The sequence below is a fragment of the Crotalus tigris genome, unplaced genomic scaffold (assembly GCF_016545835.1).
Source record: "Crotalus tigris isolate CLP2741 ecotype Arizona unplaced genomic scaffold, ASM1654583v1 scf7180000018525.42219311030:4301911, whole genome shotgun sequence".
NCBI lineage: Eukaryota > Metazoa > Chordata > Lepidosauria > Squamata > Viperidae > Crotalus > Crotalus tigris.
In genome coordinates this window covers 2,028,277-2,046,645 of record NW_024097057.1, presented here as the reverse complement: position 1 = coordinate 2,046,645, position 18,369 = coordinate 2,028,277, and the positions used below count along the sequence as shown (strand labels likewise).

General features: G+C 50.2%; 2 protein-coding genes across 3 annotated transcripts; one reads left to right on the top strand and one right to left on the bottom strand.

The window, feature by feature from the left end:
* Nucleotides 1-469: 469 nt before the first annotated feature.
* LOC120312625 (SNF-related serine/threonine-protein kinase-like) lies at nt 470-10,238 on the bottom strand. Of its 2 annotated transcripts, XM_039353607.1 has the most exons (6): nt 9,549-10,237; nt 9,095-9,233; nt 7,922-8,063; nt 6,732-6,944; nt 4,899-5,012; nt 470-4,808 (listed from the first exon to the last, which is right to left on the bottom strand). In XM_039353607.1, the coding sequence occupies exons 1-6, from the start codon at nt 9,918-9,920 to the stop codon at nt 3,725-3,727; spliced, it is 2,064 nt and encodes a 687-aa protein (XP_039209541.1). In that variant the 5' UTR covers nt 9,921-10,237; the 3' UTR covers nt 470-3,724. The 2 variants fall into 2 exon arrangements, with proteins under 2 accessions (XP_039209541.1, XP_039209540.1); XM_039353606.1 differs by having other exon boundaries at nt 9,095-10,238.
* Nucleotides 10,239-12,392: 2,154 nt separating this feature from the next.
* On the top strand, nt 12,393-17,223 carry LOC120312624 (agouti related neuropeptide). Its single transcript, XM_039353605.1, has 3 exons — nt 12,393-15,436; nt 15,762-15,829; nt 16,940-17,223. Exons 1-3 carry the CDS (start codon nt 15,277-15,279, stop codon nt 17,126-17,128), a joined length of 417 nt encoding a protein of 138 aa, XP_039209539.1. The 5' UTR covers nt 12,393-15,276; the 3' UTR covers nt 17,129-17,223.
* The last annotated feature ends 1,146 nt before the right edge of the window (nt 17,224-18,369 follow it).

Genomic DNA, 18,369 nt, shown 5'->3' with positions numbered 1-18,369 from the left:
TAGACAACCCTGTTGTAGACTATTATGCTGACAGACTAGAAGCTGCTTTGATGGAACCATCAGAGTCAAAGATTGAGGCAAGATGGAGAACAGATATATGGGTCTGGCTTTCAACCTCCCTCATAATATGGGCTGAATGAGATCTTAACTGACCAACTATTAATTATGGGGTTGATTAATTTGACTGAGCATTCCCCGAAATCATGGAAGTATTATTCCAGATTTCATTCCTAAATGGATCCTACCTGCTTTATTCCAGGAGTCTTACATAGCTATTTTGAAAATGAGAAGCATCCTCTGAATTATCCAAGGTGTCATCTGATACCCTTGCAAAATGTTGAAGCTCATCTGGTACAAAATTATAGAAGGCATTACCTTTTATAAATTATCAGCACAGCCTGGTTTCATGAAATGCCATCAAACCTCTATTAATATTAGATTATCTGAATGCTGACAATACTGCAATATGTTTTCAATATGGTGCAAGCTTTTTTATTTGAAATTAGTTACAAAATGGATTTTAATATAATTTCTTGGATAAAACAATATTTTTAAATCCTTCTGCTTCTAGAGGCTAATAAGATTGTCTCTTATGTAAACACAGGAAATATAGAACACACCAATATTCCCTATCTTGTTCAATATTTAATTTAGCATTAGAACCTTTAGCATGTTTAATGACAGTGGGGATATCCAAGGTAATTGCGCTGCAGGAATAGGATATAATTTGCTGCTTTATGTAGAAGGTATGTTTGGCCTTTTATTATTATCAGAGATCTTTACCAAGGTTTGTTGAAATGGTACAGCGATACTGTTATCTGCTTTTCAAAAACTCACATCATTTTTATTTCCAAAAGTGAAGTTTTCAGAATCTCTTTCAACGCTATCTGGAGTTCTGGTTGCCACACTCCATAACACACACACAGAGGCCTCCTTCTCTTTTTTCCGTTGGAGACATCTTTAGCAGGAGAATGTCTCTTCCTATCCATTAGTCCTGCTAAAGACTTTGGGTACATATTTTAAACTTTTATTTAACTAGGCCTTAAACCTTTGGAACTTCAGCTTTCCGGGACTTTCCAGGCCTACAAGAGCCAGTTTGGTATAGCGGTTGAGGCATAAGGCTAGAAACTGGGAGACCGTGAGTTCAAGTCCTAGAAAGAACACAAAGGCAAAAAGCCAGTTGGGTGCCCCTGGGCCAATCACTTTCTATCAGCCCCAGGAAGCAGACAATGGCAAAGAACCTAGTGAGGGAAACTCCAAGCAGGCACCAGGTCAGCACAAAATTAGCAACAAACAAGAAACCCTAAGTAGTTTAGACTTCTGTGACATTTGTCCTTCAGAAAACAGGACGGCAGGAGTCTTCCAGTTAAACAGCAATCCTGCATCGCAGTGTTTCTTCGTAAGGGAATTGCTCAACTATAGCAAGTTTTTTTGCTTGTTTTGAAAATTAATCTAGTTCTGTAATATTCTTTAACTAATTTTTGCTAAACCAAAACTTGTGCCGTATGTAAATAAGCTCTAAATTTATATAAACCTGCTATGACAATCAGAGACCTCACTGGTGCATCCAAAACCAAGGTCCACATCGATCCCTGAATTCCAGCATCAGATGGATATGGCAGATCTCCACAGAGCCCAGGATGCTTGAAGGCATGACCAGCTGATGGCCAAGGGAAGACAGATATTCCCCAGGTTTTAGCCTTCCTGTGGAGCAACAGGCCTGGCCTCAAATGAACCCACCCAGCTTGGGACAGTCCCCACAACCAAAGCCTCCCACCAGAAGGAGCCCCTGGGACAATTCAGTCAAAAGGTTGATGGGTAGAGAACAGGCTAACGATATAATTCTGTTGTTTGATCTTCATGTATTAGTTTTTCCTCCAAAGGACAATTTATCATCAGAATGGGTGGTTTTCAATACAGCAGAGAGTCCAAAGCTTCTTCATTCAGCAGCCAAATGAAACGCATCTAGAGCAGGGAGGCCTTTGGCTCTTCTTCTGGTCTCAGAGGAGCCACAAAAGGCCTCCGGTGTGCGGTTCCCCTCACAAGGGAACCTTTAGTCAGAAAAGCCCTTCCAGGCTTCAGATGGAAGATCTCCCTCAAATGGCTCCTCTGGGGTGGCAGCCGGGAAGGACAGAGGCCCTGGTGGACCAGATGAAGGCCTAGGGGGGTAAACGATGGGTTCCCCAGTGGAGAGGGAGATTTTTGGCTGGCCTGCAAAGCAAGGGCCTTGGGCCTGCTCAGTCAGGCTCCGTGGTACCAATCCTCAGCTTTTCCTCGACAAGGAAGAGCCATAAGTTGCTTCAGGATCCAGAGTGATCATTTTATTGGGTTGGCCTTGCTTTCCCTTCAATTCCATCAATGCACCTGACACAGAACTCCAAGACCTCAGCACTCCCCATCCATTCCTTGCCAGCAAGAGAAGAGGATAAATAGAGGGGGGGAGCTGCTCTTCCCCAGAAGCCTCTGGGGGAGGAGGGGAGTTTGGGCACAGGCAGGAGAGGGGAGAAACACAGAGCCTCGGGAGACTGAGTGGGGAAGAGAAGTGCCCTCTTCTGCGCTCTCTGCCCAGCAAGGGCCTTCCAGGCTCCTCTTCCAACGCAGCAGGCAAAGGAGGGCAACAAGACAGCTTGGTCCATGCTGAGAAGATGGTGTGTTGGCCACCTAGGGACAACTCAGGCTGGGTGATAAACCTTAATATATATTATGCTAAAATACTTCAATTACTGCCCCACTCCAAGGGTTAAGAGATCCCTGGTGGTTTGGGAAGACCCACACGCTCCTTGGCAGTCAGGACAGAGCAAGGCAGGACGGAAGAACAGCAGCAGCAACAGAGGCCTGACCGAAGGGCTCATCGTCCCCCACAGACCAGAGGCAGGAAGGAGGGCAGGAGTCAACCAGGCCTAACCCTGCACAGTGTCCCCAGTCTGAGTCTGCCGTGCTTGCATTTTTCCCCAGCCGGGTCCTGGGTCCAGGAGTGAGCTGGGCTTTGAAGTGGCAACCACAGGAGCGCATGCTCCCAAAACTGAAGCTGGCGGAATGAAAGAGAGCAGGCCCAGAAAGGGTGGAAGCCCGCTGCTCTGCCAGGAAGGAAAGATGGCATCCAGAGACAAAAGGGATCAAGGCCCTCCACAGCTGCCAGCTCATCAATAGCTGCTGGTGGATACGTTGGGCAGGCGCATGACTTCCCCTGGCCTGGAGGCACCACAAAGGGGAGACAGCCAGGGCCGCTTCCAAGCAGGTGGTTCTGCTGGGAAAAGTCAAGCCCGCCGCCTGCCTGGTATAAATAATCCCCCAGGTGTAGTAGGCCAATTACCTTAAGTTAAACTAGGAAGCCTAAAGAGGCATGGAGAGACCCTGCATCTCCTGGAAATGCTTCTCCAAGACCTCCAGGGTCAGTGGACATCCGAAGTTCACTTTCAACTCTCAAGAGCGCAGCCTTGGCTTTCTTCCAGTTTCAACGTTCTCCAGAGCTTCCAGTTACACCAGAGCAAGCTAAGACTTCCTCCATCAGCCCTCAGAAAGAGGGTTTGTGTGAGAAATTGTGAGTGCAGTAGGACACAAGGGGAAACCCCGGCCAAAGATGCCATGTGGATGCCGGGAGCTGCTTGGTTGGCATTCTCACACAGGAAGCCCCTCCTGAGAGAGGATGCAGGCAGCCAAGCACAGACCTTGGCAACTGGAAACGGCCATTGCCCTGCTCTCCTGGCTCTTCTCTCTTGCACGCCTAGATGACGTGGCAGCAGTTGAACTGCCCCAAGGACAGCAGGCTCTCCCTGGAGCTGGGCTGCATCCGGAAGGCCAGGGCCTTTTCACAGAGCGGGAACTGCAGGAGCCGATCCTTCAGGTTAGCGTTCTTGCCTTTGGCTGGATCCAGCTTGATGATGCTGTCTGCGAGGCTGTCATGGCCGCTGCTATTGCTCTGGGCATTGCAGCAGGCTTTGGCCCAGTGGGGAGGCCCCAGCTCCAGGCCCTTGCCCTCTGCTCCCAGCACATCGGCTCCAGGCGTTCCTGGGCTACGGCCACCCTGCAGAAGAGCTGTGGTGCTCTGGGTCTGGGGGCTCTCCTCCCCAACCTCCAAGAGCCCCTGCTCGACAGGATCTCCTTCCCTCAATGGAAGAAGGTCGCTCTGCTCCTCTTCCTCTGCCAGGAGGGGCTCAATTTGACCAAGCTCCACCCCTGGTCTAACAGTGCCCCCTCCCTGGCTGTCTAGTGGGGTAGCTTCCTCTGGGGGTTCAGCAGACCTTCCCCCCACTTGTAAGCTGAGGCTGTTGCCTGACTCCTCCATCTGGGGGGCTCGGCCTGTCCCTGGCTGGCTGCTCGGGAATGCTTGCTCCAGCGGAGCTGTCGGAGTGATCCCAGGCCCTTGTTCAGGGCAGGAGGACTTGGCCTGTGCAGGGATGAGGCTCTTCCCCACTTTGTAGTGGGCTGCAAGGGCCCGGCAGAAGAGCAGGGACGATGATGCGGTGCTCTGGAAGCGGCTCATCTGCTCTTGGTTCAAGGAGGAGGTCCGCCGTCGAGAGAGGCCCGGCTTCCCTTCTGCCTCTTCCTCCTCCTCCTCCTCCTCCTCTGAAATCTGCTGCAAGGCGAGGGTGCTCTTGGCAATGCCGGTCTCCATGAGGCAGGGCTGGATGAGGGCTCGGAGAGGCTGCCCGCATCTGTGGAAGCTGGAAGAGGACTTGCCCTCGCTGGAGGCTGAGCGGGAGAGGAGAGGCTTCCCGGCATACTCCGCAGCGACATTTTCCAGAGCGCTCTTGGTGGCTGGGGGCAGCTCTGTGGGCAGAGGAGGACAGGACTCACCTGGTGGGCTCCTGAGGAGGAAGAAGGAGCAAAGAGAGGAGGTGAGCAGCTGCGAATCCCCCTGGGCGAGACCAGCGCTCGAAGGGCCAAGGGGGGCTTGCCTGCTCTGGAGCTGCTCAGCCAGGCTCTGCTTCTCCTGCTTCTCGCGCAGAATCCGTTCAGCCAGCAGAAAGTAGGTGGCAGTGATGTGATTGTAGTGCTTGGCCTCCAGGGATCTGCAGGGAGACACCAGGCGGAAGGAGTCAGGTGCAGACACAGGAAGAGGCTCTGCTCACTTTCAGGGCTGCCCCGTAACTGACCGATTGCTCTCTGGTCTAGACTCTAAACTCAATCAGCTGCTGGCCAGAAGGCCCTTCTGCTCAATTCCTTCACAAGGGAAACTAAGTTAATAATCTCGTTAATGAAGCAAAGTCTGTTTCTACGTGCAGTTTGGTACATTAAGTCCAGCCTCCTTAATTATGGATTTCTCCCTGGGCTTGAAACACATCTGGAACATCAGCCTCATCTTAGGTACACGTGTGTGGCTTAATGACAGATAACTGGAGGACATGGGGGAGACTGAGCATCTTAATTTATTCTGTGGCTATGTCCCCTGAGGTCACGTCCAACTTATTCACTGTTGGATTCTATTCTTCAGGAACCTGACCCTTTGGATTGCTTCTTCTGTTGCAGGCCAGTTATGGGATCCCAGGTTTGGGTAAGCTGTGTGCCATGTTTTAAGCCAGGAATGGGGAACCCATGGCCGTCCAGAAGCTGCTGAGCTGGAATCCACAGCATGCCATACCATTAACCAGGGAGGCTATAGTTCACCAACACCTTATATGGCTACAGATTCACTTTTTCCTCTATAGGCAACTGGGAATACAGGCTTTACCCAGCCAGGTAGTCCTTGCTTAACAGTAATGAGGAATGGAATGTCTATCAGCCAGCAGTATAGTTGTAAAGCATGATCTCATGTGACCACATTGCTTAAGCCATGGTAATCCTGCAGCCTCTGTGGCAATCCTTAAGCAAGGATCATGGCTGGTATGAATGTGTGTTGTCGCTGGGTGGGGGATTATTATTTTATTATGTTTATTTCTTTTATATTGTGCTTTTATGTCCTGTAAGCCACCTTGGGTCACCATGTGCAAGTAGGCAACAATATAAATTTTTCTGAATAAATAAAAATCATGGGTCATTAAGTGAGAAACTCATGTGACCACGAGGACTTGCAACTTCCAGCCGACTTTCCACAAGCAAAATCATTGGGGAAGCCTGTGAGGAGTTACAAGTCCGGTGGCTTGTGAGCATGCTGGAGGGTGAGTAAGTATGTGGAGCGAGGCAGGGCGATACTGTGGAAAATGCAGGCAGTCTGGGGAAGGGTTCCACGGCACAAGTGCACGCATGAATTATCTGGGATCATGTACTCCGTAGCATGGCTCCTCAGGGGAGGGGGAAGCAATGGGAGCAACTTGCAATCTTCTCTGCCAGCTTCTCCATTGATTTTGCTTGTGGGAAGCTGGCAGAGAATGTCACAAATGGCAGTATGTAAATGCAGGGATGCTGGGACAGCTAGAATTTCTAGGACTGGTCTTAAGTATCACTTGTTCAGCACCATTGCAATTTCAAATGGTCATTAAATGAACGGTCATTAATCAAGGATTGCCTCTGTCTCAATTTATGTCCACATCTAAACTTTGACTGAAATTCCACAGAAGTCAGAAGTTCTTGGGCATCGTCAGAAGCCACTTTCGACCTCTGAGCATTAAGGAAGCCCCAAAACATCTACCTGATCATTTCAGCTAGCAAAGCTCTGTCCCAACCGACGGTCAGCTTGGATGGTCCAGTGGCCCTGATACCTGTGCCCAAATCACACACACACACACCCTCACACAACCTTCCTTAACAAATGGAGCGATTTATCCCCATGCCCACCCCAGAGCCCCACTCACTCCTCGATGGTTTCTCGGTCTGCAATGTGGCCACACATCATTGTCTGGATGATGGTCTCGTGCTCCTCCGCCAAAACCCTCCTGTGCGATGTCAGCGGCAGAAGAGAGCGGCTGGCTGGGGAGGGGTCCACCCCCTGGAGCCACGGGTGGTTTTCAATTAGCTCCAAGGACGCTCTTTGCTTGGGGTCCCGTTGCAGCATCTGGGCAATAAGGCTGTGCAAAGAAGGGCAAGAGTGACTCAGCCGCTGCCCCCCCAAGGCCCTGCTCTCTCCCCTCCCAGTCCATGTCTCTTCGGGGACCCCAAGCAGAAGACAGAGCTGAGGTGAAATGGAAAGGCATTACAAGCACCCGGAGCCCAGCAGGGGACGCCGACTCCTTGTTCCGGGGCCACTGATGTTTCTTTGCTTAGCAGAAAGTGTGGCTCGAAAGCCTCCGGGGGACCCTCAGCCAGGCAATCTCAGGGGAGATCCGTTCCCTCAACCATCAGGCCATCAGGCCAGAACAAAAACAGTGACCGGCCTCGTGCACTTGCGGTTTGCTCAGACTCCAGACTCTGTGGCCGAACTTTTGCCTCGTGTGTTCCGATCCAACCTTTTCTCCCATGGAGAAAAAGAGGGCAGAGGGGAGGACAAAGAAAGGCAGGAAAGGCACTGTGTTCCCAGACAAACCTTCCCTCCACGTGCAAAAGGATGAAAACAAAGTGGTGCCAACTGCTTCCTTTCTGATGTAGATCAAGGGGCCTTTTGTACAAACTAGCCACCTCATGGCTTGTCTACTGCAACACACTCTACCTAAGGCTGCCTTGAAGACCACCTGGAAAAGTCCAGGACACAGGAGGACAGGCATGCCTCAGTATTTTTAATTATGTATTTATTTATGTACCATGTTTCCTCAAAAATAAGACCAGGTCTTATATTCATTTTTGCCCCCCAAAAGCAAAATAGTGCTTATTTTCTAGTTAGGTCTTATTTTGGGGGAAATACGGTACTAAATGCATCTGTCTGGCTGATGATCTTAACTGGGGCTTATTTCTGAGGTGGGGGGGCTAGAAATGTAACAGTAAATAAATAATAAATAAAACAATAATTAGCACCATCTGGGCTATGAATACCACAGGCAGGGAGTTGGAGGCTGCTTCCTAAGGAACAAGGCAGTGACCAAGAGGGAGGAAATGGGGAGGGGGCTCCTACTCTGCACACAGGAGGGAGATGCCCGATGGTATCACATAGCGACAATCCAGGATCATGGTCAGGGTCTCGCTGTCGTTGGCCTCCTGGAAAGGGGGATGTCCACAGACCAGCATATAAAGGATGACACCCAAGCTCCAGATGTCTAAGAGAGAAGAAAAAGAAGAAACTCAGCTGAAGAGAGGCCCTGTCCGTGCTCTGGGCTCAGCCCTCCAACATGCCTCTCTTCTTCCCCTTCACAGTTCCCTGCTGCAAAAGGAGCCCACTGGCCCAGAGTCACCGAATCAAACCCTCTTATTCCGCTGACTTCAAATGCAAACTCGATCCTGCCAGGGACTCGGCTGATGTCCTGTTTGTATGCCAGTTAAATCCTCCAAACCACCAATGTTACAAAGGGCTTAACAGCATCCCAGATAATTTGCCCCACTTGATTTGCTTTTGGCCAGACTCACCTAACTAAATAGAATAAATGATACCTGGCTGAACAATAGCAACTCTGAGAGGGACCTAGGAGTCCTGGTGGGCTATCATTAGAAATAATACATCTGTGTCAACCTTGATCAAATAAACCAATGTTATATTCCTTCCTTTCACTTCTAACAATCTTTAGTCCATTAAACTAATATTGTAGAACTTGATTTCTTTTCTCTTTTTTTGTCCCATCTCATAAAATTCTTCTCCGTAAGTTTTTCCTACTGAACAGTTGCAACCCAAAGAAATTCCCACATGGAAGCTGCTCGACCATCATTGCTGAGGAAGGGGCACCAGGCTATCCATCAGCCAGGCAGCCCCCCTGCACGGGGGTCGGAACCAGCTTTAGGCCTTCCTAACTTCTCTGGCTCGCTCGGAATGTTGCTTGTGGTCAAAAAGCCAGAAGAGAAATTCTTTCTAGCCTGAGACAAGGCAAGCCAGCCCAGCAAGTCACTCCAGGCGCCCCCCCCCCGGAACTGCCCGTCACCCCATCCCAGGAGATGCCTTGCAATTCCCCGGAGCCTGGCCGGCCCAAGGCCAAGGCGGGCCCGGCGGCCCGGTCCACCCAGCGTCCGCGGGTCAGCCGACATCCTGCCGGGTCGACCCGGCAGGCGTCGCGCTGCCCCTCCTCCGTTGCGCAGCGGGAGTCCCCGGGACCCCCGTCCCTCGCGGGGCCCCAACCGACCCGGGCGCGCCGGCCCTTACCCACGGCGGGGGCGTCGTACTCCTCGCCCAGCAGGATCTCGGGGGCCGAGTAGGCCAGGGAGCCGCAGCTGGTGGCCAGCATGGTGCCCGGCTGGAAGCAGCTGCTGAAGCCGAAGTCGGTGAGCTTGACCACCCCTTGCTGCTGGAAGAAGAGCACGTTCTCCGGCTTGAGGTCGCGGTGCACCACGTGCAGCCGGTGGCAGTAGGCGATGGCGTGCACCACCTGGGCGAAGTAGCCCTTCGCCCGCGCCTCCGCCAGCCCGCCCGGGCGCCGCGTGAGCAAGTCGAAGAGGTCCCCGCCGTCGCCCAGCTCCAGCACCAGGTAGAGCCGGGCCGGCGTCTCCAGCACCTGGTAGAGGCGCACCACGTTGGGGTGCTGCACCAGCTTCATGCAGCCCACCTCGCGCCGCAGCCGCGCCGCCGCCGCGCCGCCCAGCCGGCCCTTCTCGATCACCTTGACTGCCACCCGCTCGCCCGTGAAGACGTGCCGGGCCAGCCGCACCTCGGCGAAGTGGCCGCTGCCCAGCCGGCGCCCCAGGTCGTACAGCCCCGCCATCTGCCCCTCCATCGCTCGGGCCCGCCGCCGCCGCCGCGGCCCGAGCCCGGAGCCGCGAGGGCCCGGCGCTCTCTCCCGCCTCGGTGCGGGCCTAGCGGCTGGGCAGCGCTGCTCCGGCGGCCGGCGGCTCGAGCTCGGGCGGTGGCGAGGCCGGAGCGGGCGGCGCTTCTCCCGGGGCAGGACAGAAGGCGGGCGCGGGATCGGCTCCGCCGGAACATCTCCCCCGCGAGCGCGGAGCTGCTTCTCGTGACACGGAGCGCTCCCGGGCATTTAAAGGAACATTTTCCAATGTCTCCTCCAGCCGCTCCAAGTAAGAAGACAAAGGCGCTCGCTTTGGACCGACGACTCGTTGCCGTTACAAACGGACCGGTTCCCGGATCTTGCACATTAGGGAGCCTTTACCCGAACTGTGAACATTACCCGTGTCCTTTTGGAAATCCGGGTCTTTTCTGATTCAATGAGGCTAGACTTTATCCATCCCTCCTTTTATTAAAGGAAAAACTGAGGTTCTTTGGTCAGGCAATTTGGCCTGCATCTTTCACATCCTTGCTATGTTCTGATAGCTCCTTTTACATGTTTTTTTACTTTAATAGGATGCTCAAGAGGGGTCCCAGCCACCATATACTAGGGGTCCTGATTTTTGGCCACCGGAGACCCAAAGGCTCTCCTCCTGCAGGCTAGAGGGAATTGGGTGGGCTGCAGTCTTTGCCCAGTAATGAATGGATCCTCATCAGACTGAAGACAAGCAACTCTTCAGTGACTTGAACAGAGATGCAGGGGGGATATTTACTAAATCTTCAGGTTATAAAAAATGGAAAGAGCTAATTCCCTAGAAGAAACACAATTCTGAATGATCAAGATTGGGTGGAGAAATGGGTTGAAAATCCCACAGAACAAAATTTAATACAGTGCAAATTGCTTTGTTTAAAAAATGTCAAATACACAGTGGGGAAAAATATGCTAGTTGATGGTAAATTGAAGTGGGTTGTGATTATAAAAAAAGGAAAAATGCAATTTTAGGCTGCCTCAACAGAAATGTGAACTCCAAAATCACCAGAAGTAATTCTTTCACTCAAAGGACTAACCTTATCTCTAGTGAATCCATTTGGGAGGCTTTAAGAAGCATTTAAGAAGCTGAAATGGGTTTATTAAAAAGCAAAAAGAGATCAGGAGAAGTAGAAGGAACTGGGAATATTTTGCCTTGCAGACTGGGAGAGGCATGATGGCTCTTTTGAGACACCCACGAGAATTCATGTGCTTGAGGTCCTCTCTCATTCCAGGGTGGAGGCATAGCTGAGGCTTCCAAAGAGTAAGCCCTTTAGGAGTGGAGCTGATGGCCCAGAGACAGCCCTGCAGGACACCCCCCACCTGCTTAGCACAGAATGACCCAGCCCAGGGAGGTGGTCAAGTACGGGTCTGTTGCAAATATTTTAATTCGGAATCCTGGCCTGGATAGGGGGCTGCACCCAAAGTGGAGTTTTCTGATTCTAGGAACAGAGATGGATTTCATTCCCTCCCCCCCCCCCAAGCAATTGACAATGCTCCAAGGGTTGTACACAGGCCCTTCTAGCCAACAGCCAAACAGCAATAAACCTTGAGGTCTCTCCTTGCAGCAGGAAGGCAAGGCAGCAGCTGCTGGCTGGCAGGCAGGCAGGAAGGCCGGCCACTTGGGATGATAAACCAAGAGAATTGCTGGAAGCAGCACCTTCTCTCATCGGAAGGAAACTTTTGCTCAGGGTCAACAACATTAGTTTTATTTCTGGCGTCGGTTTCCCATCCCTGAATTATTGTTTTTTTTGGGGGGGAGGGAGAAGCGCATGTTGACTGTGCACCTTAATGGCTGTTTGGGAGTTTCTGGTTTCCTGGAAGCGAGTTTTCGTGTTGCCCTTTATTGAATGTCAGGGCCAGAACATCCGTGCGATGCCTCGCTTGCAGATTAAAAAGCTTTCAGCGCAATTGCTGCGCGTGGGCGGGAGCCGCGTTCTCTGAGCGGCCGGGCTAATGGCTTCCTTTCCGCCCAGCTGAGCGATCCTGTTTACCGGCTCGCGTTCTTGGGCAAACAACCCCAGGCTTCCAGCTCTTCTGCAGGCCCGGCTGAGCTCACCCGCCCCTCTCCCAGCGGGGTTCACTGGCAACAAAGGCCGCCGGCCTCTCGCAGAAACAACGCAGGCCCCACCGAGGGCTTAAGGCGCCATTTCTCAGCCTTGGGAATCTTAAGATCCGTGGACTTCAACTCCCACAATTCTCCAGCCGATCGGCCCACCGTTCTTAAGGTCCCCGAGTCGGGGGTCCCGCTGGGCTCCCTGGCAACGGAGTAGGCGGCCGTGAGCCGGGCGGCCCGCTCTGCCCTCCTCCCGCAGTCCGCGCAGGGCGCCAGGTCCGCCTCCGCCCGCGGGGCTCTTGCGGGCGTCGCGTTTTCCTGGAAAGGCCCCGCGGCGCCCATTAGCGCCTTGATTGGCCGAGGCGAGGCCGGACGGAGGGAGGGAGGGAGTCGCTCTCCGCGGCGGGGGCGGCGGAGGGCGCTTCCCGGAACTGCCTGGCCGGCGCTGCCCAGCTGGCTCTCCGGAGCGGACCCGGCGCTTCTGCGGCTCCCTCCGGCTCTACCCGGGGCGCTTCTTCCGGGATGCCGCTAAGCGAAGAGCCGGTCGGGGCCCGGGGAGCTGCGGGGCAGATGCTGGGCTCCGCCGGCCCAGCTCTTCGGCCTTGCCGCCCCCCCCCCGTCTGCCCCGAGGCTGGTGAGGACCCGGCCCGCCCTTCGGCTAAAAGCTAAAGTCGGCCTAATCTTGTTAAACCCGCTGCCCCCTTTGCTGCCCGAAGCCCGCGTGGCCCCCGAGTTCCACCAATTCTTATTTGTGAACTTTATTAAACGCCTTTTCATTTAAGCCAAATCCTCTCAAAGTCTAGAATGAGCTTTAGGTGGTTCTACTGGCCGCCCAGGTAGGGAGGGTCCCTGTGCTCCATGCAACACAGACACCCTCAAGGGGTCACAGCCCCCCTGCATACCCCACGCCCAGAGCCGCCAGGGCCCCTTGGCTGCCTTCCCTGCACCAAGTGAGCCCCCCCCATCCCGCAACAGCCAGGCCACCTGGGTGGATGTGTATTTGCCAGGGGTGATCGTCTTCCCGGTCTCCTCCCTTTCTCAGCACCCCCCCCCCCATCCAGCTCCCCCTGACGAACTTCATCCAGAGTAGCCCCTTCAGAGTCTGAGGCCCTTAAGCCCAGATCAGGCACTGGGAACATCTCTTTTTAAAAACACAGGACCACAGTTCCCAGGCCAGGGGTGGCCCTATGAGCAGAGGCAAAGGCTCTCTCTGGCACAGCCCCTAAGCCAGAGGGGGCAGAGCCCAGCAAAGGATCCTGCCCGCCATAGTCTTATGTGACCAAAAAGAGGCTCCTGCCACAACCTCCTCATGGCCAGCAGCCTTACTGATATGCTGAGGATTCCCATGGGATGAGATGTGGGTCAGGGTGAGAGAAACCACCCTGTCAAGAAGGGAGCATCTGAGTTCAGGTTGCCCCACAGGCTTCCCCAATGGAGCCCCCCCCCAAAACACCCTTTGTGAGATTTCCTTTGTTGCAATAAACAAGATGGGCAGCAATCCATTTGCAAAGGACGGACACTTGTTTCTGAATTCTGGTGCAGAATAACTTTCATGTTTCTTATCCATTGGGCTTCCTCTGTTTGATTGCCTTTCTTGGAACATTCTCTGAAATACTAAATCTTTTTTCCTCATCAGCTGAACTGTCGTCATCACTAATCCTGCAATGGCTTCTTGATGCCTTTGCTACAAATATATTCCAGGTTTTTCTTGAGCAGGAACAGAGATATATGACAAATATTGCAGAATATGACTGCTGATTCCTACCTGTTCTCTTCCATTTCTCAAAGTATCTCCAGAAGAAAGGTTTGCATTTTCTCTCATTTTTAAGCATAGATTTGCTAAGTAATCTAAATAAATCTCTTGTCTTAAAAGCAAAATTTCTTTGAAATTCTACTGGTAAATTCCAATAGGAGCTCCTTGTTTTCTCCCTCAGTTGGCCTTTAGGAATCTGACTGCCTGATGCGGTTACTACAATCTCTGCTTAGTTTGCAAAGAGTAGCCAGTCACCAGGTGGGCAATCGTTGGCTGTCAGCACATCAATAGAAGATGAACATGTCCCTCACTCAGCTAAACACACAATCCCACAGTCAACCTCCAGTTAATTTAAGGGACAATTGGAGAAAGGATTGGAGTCTTCCTCACAATTACCATTAAATTATTGCCTACCATTAAACAACCAGATGGAAATTTGACACTTAATGCAAGGGATCCTTCACACTCACTGTTTGCAGAAATCTAATAAACTGTCCTGGTTTTCAAACAGTTTGAAATATGCCTATTTGATGGTCTCATTTTATGCTATTTTCTTTTCATTTAATGGCATCCCATGCTTTCTTTCCATGCTTTACATAAAGTGCTCTTCAAGAAGCCTTCTTTGCTGAAGGAATTTATTTTTCCTAAATGGCTGAGAATTTGGTAGGACCCTCGGTGATATCCCAGGAGGAGACACGTGTGATCTTCCTCCAGGTACCTTTAAGGTGACCACAGGAGGAGCATCAAATTTATGTTTGTTCAGAATCCCTCCCATCCATTAGGTAGCCACCATGTGCTCCAGTCAACTGATTCGAGCAATTGATATAAAGCTGTGGTCAACCAACTCCTCTGCAGAGCTACGACCTTTTGACAGAGAGGCTGGCAACTGCATCCAGGTACAGTGAACTTCCATCCCTCGTGGTAAGGTGTCTGGACTGTGGCTGCACCCTGTTCCATGGATGGGAGCCACAGCTTGGGAACCGAGACTAAACTTTCTGGTGGTGGGTCAGTTCTCTTCTTTCCCTTTGGGAGAATGTTTGAAAGAGGAGCTCCAGAGGGCGGTAGGAAGGGGCAGAAGGATGATTATGACGGGAAGATGAAGGCAGACTCCCCTCCATCATCCCTTACCTTAGCAGGGGGGGGGAGAATGAGGATCATCCAGAAGGCTCTCTGAACCTTTTGCAAGGGGGGGATAGAATGAGAGCAAGTCGAGTGATGCTTAGGCAGCTGCCAGGGGGGCCTGAAATGCTGTGGGTGAGAAAGCATTTGACAGATTGGAAAGACCCCCTAGATCTGGGACAGAGAGCTCTTCTCTATCACACTGGCACAACATTTGCTACCCTTGTCAGTTCCTGCTCTGGTTCTCTTGCATCTTTTCTGGAGCATCGTTCCATGGTGCTGTCTTGAGTGCTGAGTGTGCCTCTGACTGAAATGCTTATAAAAGTGTTTATGTGAAAAGCAGGGAAGGAAGAAAGGGAAGGGAGGAAAAGAAATAAAGCCTTGGAAAAATTTCCTCAGTTCTAGCCTAATAAAGAGTGAACAGAACCCAATTTTGGAAAGAAGGTAAAATTAATAGGTAAAACAAATAGAGTGATGGGTAGAAGGACGACATTGGGAAGGGTCTTGAATGTGTATTTGTGCAGTGATGGATGGAGACCATGAGGTGGCAAGCTCAGCTTTCTACTCGACTGCCGCTTGGTGATTCTGAGTGGGTCTCCCACAACTCCTGAACTCTTCCCATCCACTTGGCATGCAGGTGACTTGCAGGGATCATGTCGAGGAGACTGCTGCTGTCCTTGGGAGTCCTACAGGTGGCCCTTGCATTCCTGGCTTCTGGCCATGGCCACCTGGAAGTGAGGGGTCCTATCCTGGAAGATACAGGCAGGCCCAGTTCCCCAGGCCTTGAGATGGTCAAGGAGGTCCACCTCCCAGGTCAGTGTCTCCATGTCTTCTCCATGCAGCTTCCAGATGTTCCCATGTTTGGTTGTGAACAGAAAAAAATGATAGACATGATTCTTTACCACCCCTACCTGGATCTCTGCTGGAATTGCTTTCTGATCAACATCTGATGGGGAAGAATACAGATCACTTCTTAAGCATTCGAAGCTAGGGGTTTTAATAGTGTGTTGGTTTGATGAAGAATTATTTGTTAGCTTTCTTGATACTATGGGGCTTTTGAAATAGGCCTCAGTCCAGTTTGGTTTCTCAAACTTCTTCAGCCGTTGGAATCTAATTTAACTTTACTTTTCTTTCACAGATTTTAAACAAGTGACTCTGGGAACACCAAGAGTCCAAGATGATCTTGAGCCAGAAGCCAGCATGATGGTAACCTAAATAATTTTTGACTCATTCTTTCTGCTCCTGCAAAAAGCAAATCTCCAAACAGAACTGTTGACCGTTTTCTGCTTTGATGGATAGGAACAATGCAGGTTCCTATATAGATGCGAGAGGAGGGTCCTTCCCAGCCATGAAAGCCTTTAACCTATAGAATTGTTTGCTATTCAGTAACCCATGATTTGCATGCAGAAGGCCCCATTTTCTCAGATGTGGCTAAGAAAGAGCTTGCCTTAGACTCTGGTGTCCCTTGGCCCAGCTGGGTCCCCAGTCTGATATAATCTGCCCACTTCTTATTTTTCTAAACTGGATTTCTTGCACATGTTCTACCAATCCATCAGCTGGCAAAGTGATCAACTTTACAGAATCCCTTTCTGTAACATTGGAATATCAACCTTTATACAAAGCAACCCCCATAGTTTAGACCAAAGTATGCATGTTTGGAGGGTCTCCATTGTATTACAGCAGAAAAAACTTGAAAACCAGGTCAGTTTGCTGACTGTCCACTTGAAAGAACTCTTGTGCAACTTTAGATATGGAAGCTCCTTAAGGATTGTGTCAAACTATCTGGAAATAGTCTTTAATAAAGTATCTTAGAAAAGAATAGAACTGGAAGGGACCTCGGAGGTCTTATAGTCCAGCCCCCCGCTCAAGCAGGAGAACCTATACCAGCTTAGACAAGTGACTGTCCAGTCTCTTCTTAAAAACCTCCAGTGATGGAGTGTCCACGATTTCTGGAGGCAAGCTGTTCCACTGGTTAATTGTCCTCACTATAAGGAAGTTTCTCCTTAATTCCAGGTTGCTTCTCTCTTTGATCAGTTTCCAACCATTGTTTCTTGTCCTGCCCTCTGGTGCTTTGGTGAATAACATTAATGTCTATAAACAAGGATTGGAGATTCAATAATAAATCCTGGCTTAAAATGTCACAGACTATTTTTCTAGTTTGTGCCTTCACTCGTTTTAAAACAGACATACTGGTATTAAACTGCAATACATACCTTTTTATTTTTAATGTATTTTCTAGGTAAGGCCATTTTAGAACTCCTCAGACTTGCGTTAAATGTTGCCTTGGCTATGACCCTCTTTGTGGTCTCCTTGCAGATGTCAGCAGCACTGCAGGCCCAGGAGCGGGAAGGGCGTTCTCCACGGAGATGTGTCCGTGTCCAGGAATCCTGCCTTGGGCACAAACTGCCATGCTGTGACCCGTGTGCCACTTGCTACTGCCGCTTTTTCAACGCTAACTGCTTCTGCAAGAAATTTAGCAGCACTTTCCCCTGTGGCAGGAACTAGTTTGCATTCTGCAGGCTGTCATTTACTAATCTTGAATAGATGTAGGGTCCATATATATTCCTTTTACATTCCAATAAATCGCCTATGAGAAAGAATCCATGAAATGTGACTTTTTTTTTCATTAATTGTGTTAAGTAAAACCAGAAAGCTAAAAGCTTTAGCTTCAACTGTTTATATTCTCTAAGTAAGATGTGTGCCATTGTGCCCACAGTAAAAAAATGACAATAAAGGTTATTTTATCTTACCTCTTATCTTTTCACCCAACCTCAATCAAAACAGGAGTGTAACAGGATCTCCAGCCTCTCATCCTATTTGCACCATTTCCATAATCTGACTTTAACCTTATTGCCCAAACTTGTCCCTACTTTCCATGGATTTCTGTTTTCTAGATTCCAATAAGGTGTTCAGGTTTTTTTTATTTACAAAATTATCCCTTTGCCTCAATTCAGCAGGCAGGAGCCAAGCTGCCTCTGGTCTCCTCTAATGGGAGTGATATTCCCTATCCTTCAACCAGAACTGAAAAAATATAGGGAATTGGCTCAAAAATGGATCTCATACATGTTATGTGCTCCTGGCTACTTTCCTTTGTGACCAGAGGCGAGCTTGCCTGACCAATAACCAGCCAAGACCCAGTGAAGGCCTTTGTTTCCTTTATTGCAATAAGCAGGAAGAGAAGCTATCAAAGCTTGATTCTCTCCAAAATTCCAACCCCAAATATTCCCTTCTTCATACAGCCCTGTCCCGGCCACCACATCCCTCCTCTTTCCCCATTGGCTGAGTTACTATGAGGTTACACTCTTTCCCACTGCCTCCTACATATTTCTTGTTACATACTAAACCATACATGACATGTACATTAAAATTAGGAGATAATTTATGCAAGGTATGTCAGTTAATATTAATCAACTAATTGCACAGTTGTTTGAGTTCTGGGCCCCCCTTTTTATGACTTCTTAGAAAAATAGATTCTTTCCAGTTTTGCTAGTTATCTCCTCTTACAGCTCCTTTTCCCATTCTGAAGACCCAGATAACAATTTTGCATACGTGTTTCACTTACATCCTCCCTTTATGCTATCCTTTCCTGGTTCCCATCCATTGTAGTTTTTTTGATAAGTTCGTTAGTCCACTCAGTAACTTTCCACAGCAGCAAATTCAATTTTAAATTTCTCTTTCAATATTGAATTTTGAAGACCTTTCACTTATTTCTATCACACATGTGAAAAATATAGTAACACCCATGA

Coding starts and splice junctions, on each gene's coding strand:
- LOC120312625 (XM_039353606.1), bottom strand. CDS start 9,920: ATGCCCGGGAGCGCTCCGTGTCACGAGAAGCAGCTCCGCGCTCGCGGG. Junction 8,064..9,094: donor GTACGACGCCCCCGCCGTGG/GTAAGGGCCGGC, acceptor CTTCTCTCTTAG/ACATCTGGAGCTTGGGTGTC. Junction 4,809..4,898: donor GCTGAGCAGCTCCAGAGCAG/GCAAGCCCCCCT, acceptor CTTCCTCCTCAG/GAGCCCACCAGGTGAGTCCT.
- LOC120312624 (XM_039353605.1), top strand. CDS start 15,277: ATGTCGAGGAGACTGCTGCTGTCCTTGGGAGTCCTACAGGTGGCCCTT. Junction 15,437..15,761: donor CAAGGAGGTCCACCTCCCAG/GTCAGTGTCTCC, acceptor TTTCTTTCACAG/ATTTTAAACAAGTGACTCTG. Junction 15,830..16,939: donor AGCCAGAAGCCAGCATGATG/GTAACCTAAATA, acceptor GTCTCCTTGCAG/ATGTCAGCAGCACTGCAGGC.